Source organism: Cyprinodon variegatus, unplaced genomic scaffold (genome assembly GCF_000732505.1).
Source record: "Cyprinodon variegatus isolate N-32 unplaced genomic scaffold, C_variegatus-1.0 Scaffold183, whole genome shotgun sequence".
NCBI classification, from domain to species: Eukaryota; Metazoa; Chordata; class Actinopteri; order Cyprinodontiformes; family Cyprinodontidae; genus Cyprinodon; species Cyprinodon variegatus.
In genome coordinates, this window is record NW_015150636.1 from 409,680 (window position 1) to 410,885 (window position 1,206).

General features: G+C 40.0%; 1 protein-coding gene across 1 annotated transcript in view; it reads right to left on the reverse strand.

Moving 5' to 3' along the window:
* The window catches only part of LOC107087426, a 12,749-nt gene extending 11,961 nt beyond the window's left edge, over positions 1-788 (reverse strand). Inside the window, exons 1-4 of the mRNA XM_015378993.1 lie at positions 726-788; positions 525-634; positions 334-447; positions 150-246 (exon numbers count right to left, since the gene is read on the reverse strand). Of these exons, the coding sequence (XP_015234479.1) occupies positions 150-246; positions 334-447; positions 525-634; positions 726-780 (376 nt within the window). The 5' untranslated portion in view covers positions 781-788. The remainder of the gene's footprint in view (positions 1-149; positions 247-333; positions 448-524; positions 635-725) is intronic.
* Positions 789-1,206: the final 418 nt, after the last annotated feature.

Here is a 1,206-nt window from a genome sequence, read left to right on the forward strand (position 1 = left end):
CATTTTTACTTATTTCTAGAACATTTTTCCAGTGTAAAACATAATAAAAACCTTCAAAAGGTCAACCTTGGCCTTTAAAGCATTTAACTGCTTAATGTTAATAGGCAAGATAACAGAACACTGGCTGCTTCCTGAATGAATAACTTTACTTTTTGGTGTCATTTGCATACAGGCCCTGCACCCGTTGGTCTTTCCGTCAGCCTGGTCGGTCCAGTTGTCGTCGTTGCTCCAGAGCTGAGAGTCATTCTTACAGAGAGAAGACAAAAAAGATGAAGATGTAAATATATATTTTTAAAAAAGGCCATGACACATGCTTAAGACCCACCTACTCACCTTGTATCCACCCAGCCACACAGGTGTGCTGGTGTTTGTCAGCTGATTGATAATTTTCTTTTCCTCTGGTGTGTTGAGCAGCATGAGGGTCCCACCAGTCTGAGAGCACAAAGTCTAAGGCGAGAATATTCTGATTATACCACGAGGGACAACGTGCGACATCGGTGAAAAACACTTTAATTCTTATTTACTCTAGCAGTGCTCCAGGAGCTCCACACGGGGAAGAAAGCATAACACCTCTCTCCAAAAAGAAGCCATGATGGTTGGCACAGAGAAGTAGGGGCTACCACCTCTGAATAAACTGTGAATACACAAGAAATAAAAAGTCTTATATTTCCTATACTTTATGCAGCAACAAAACTAAACAAAGGGAACTTAAAAATCTTGCTTACCTGGAGAAACCTCAGACAATGACCAAATAAGCAGAGAAAGATACAGACGTAGCATTTTCCAGCTGGAACACAAACAGAACACATTCAGGTTAAAACCAAAGAGTTTCTTTTTGACCCCTCCTTCCTCGAGTTATATTTGTTTGGATATAAGTTCTGTCCTCTTTAACATATTCCTTCACTGCAGGCTCGGACTGGTCATCTGTGATGCCGGTCCTAATTTCAGCGTGCGAGGGCCCTCAAAAAATCATACCGGCCCCAAAAATTACTCTCTGGACGAAGCTCCTACCTGTGACATTAAATAACTTAAAGAGATCAAGAAGCAATCCAATGTTAACTGCCTAAATGATGCATGCAGTATATATAGTCCTTCCTTGTCATGCTCATCCTTGTGACGGTTGGCATATGGTGTCATTTTTTATTTCTTTAAATTGTAAAATCCTTGCAACAAACTAAATTATAATACAACTAAAATGCTTTCTTT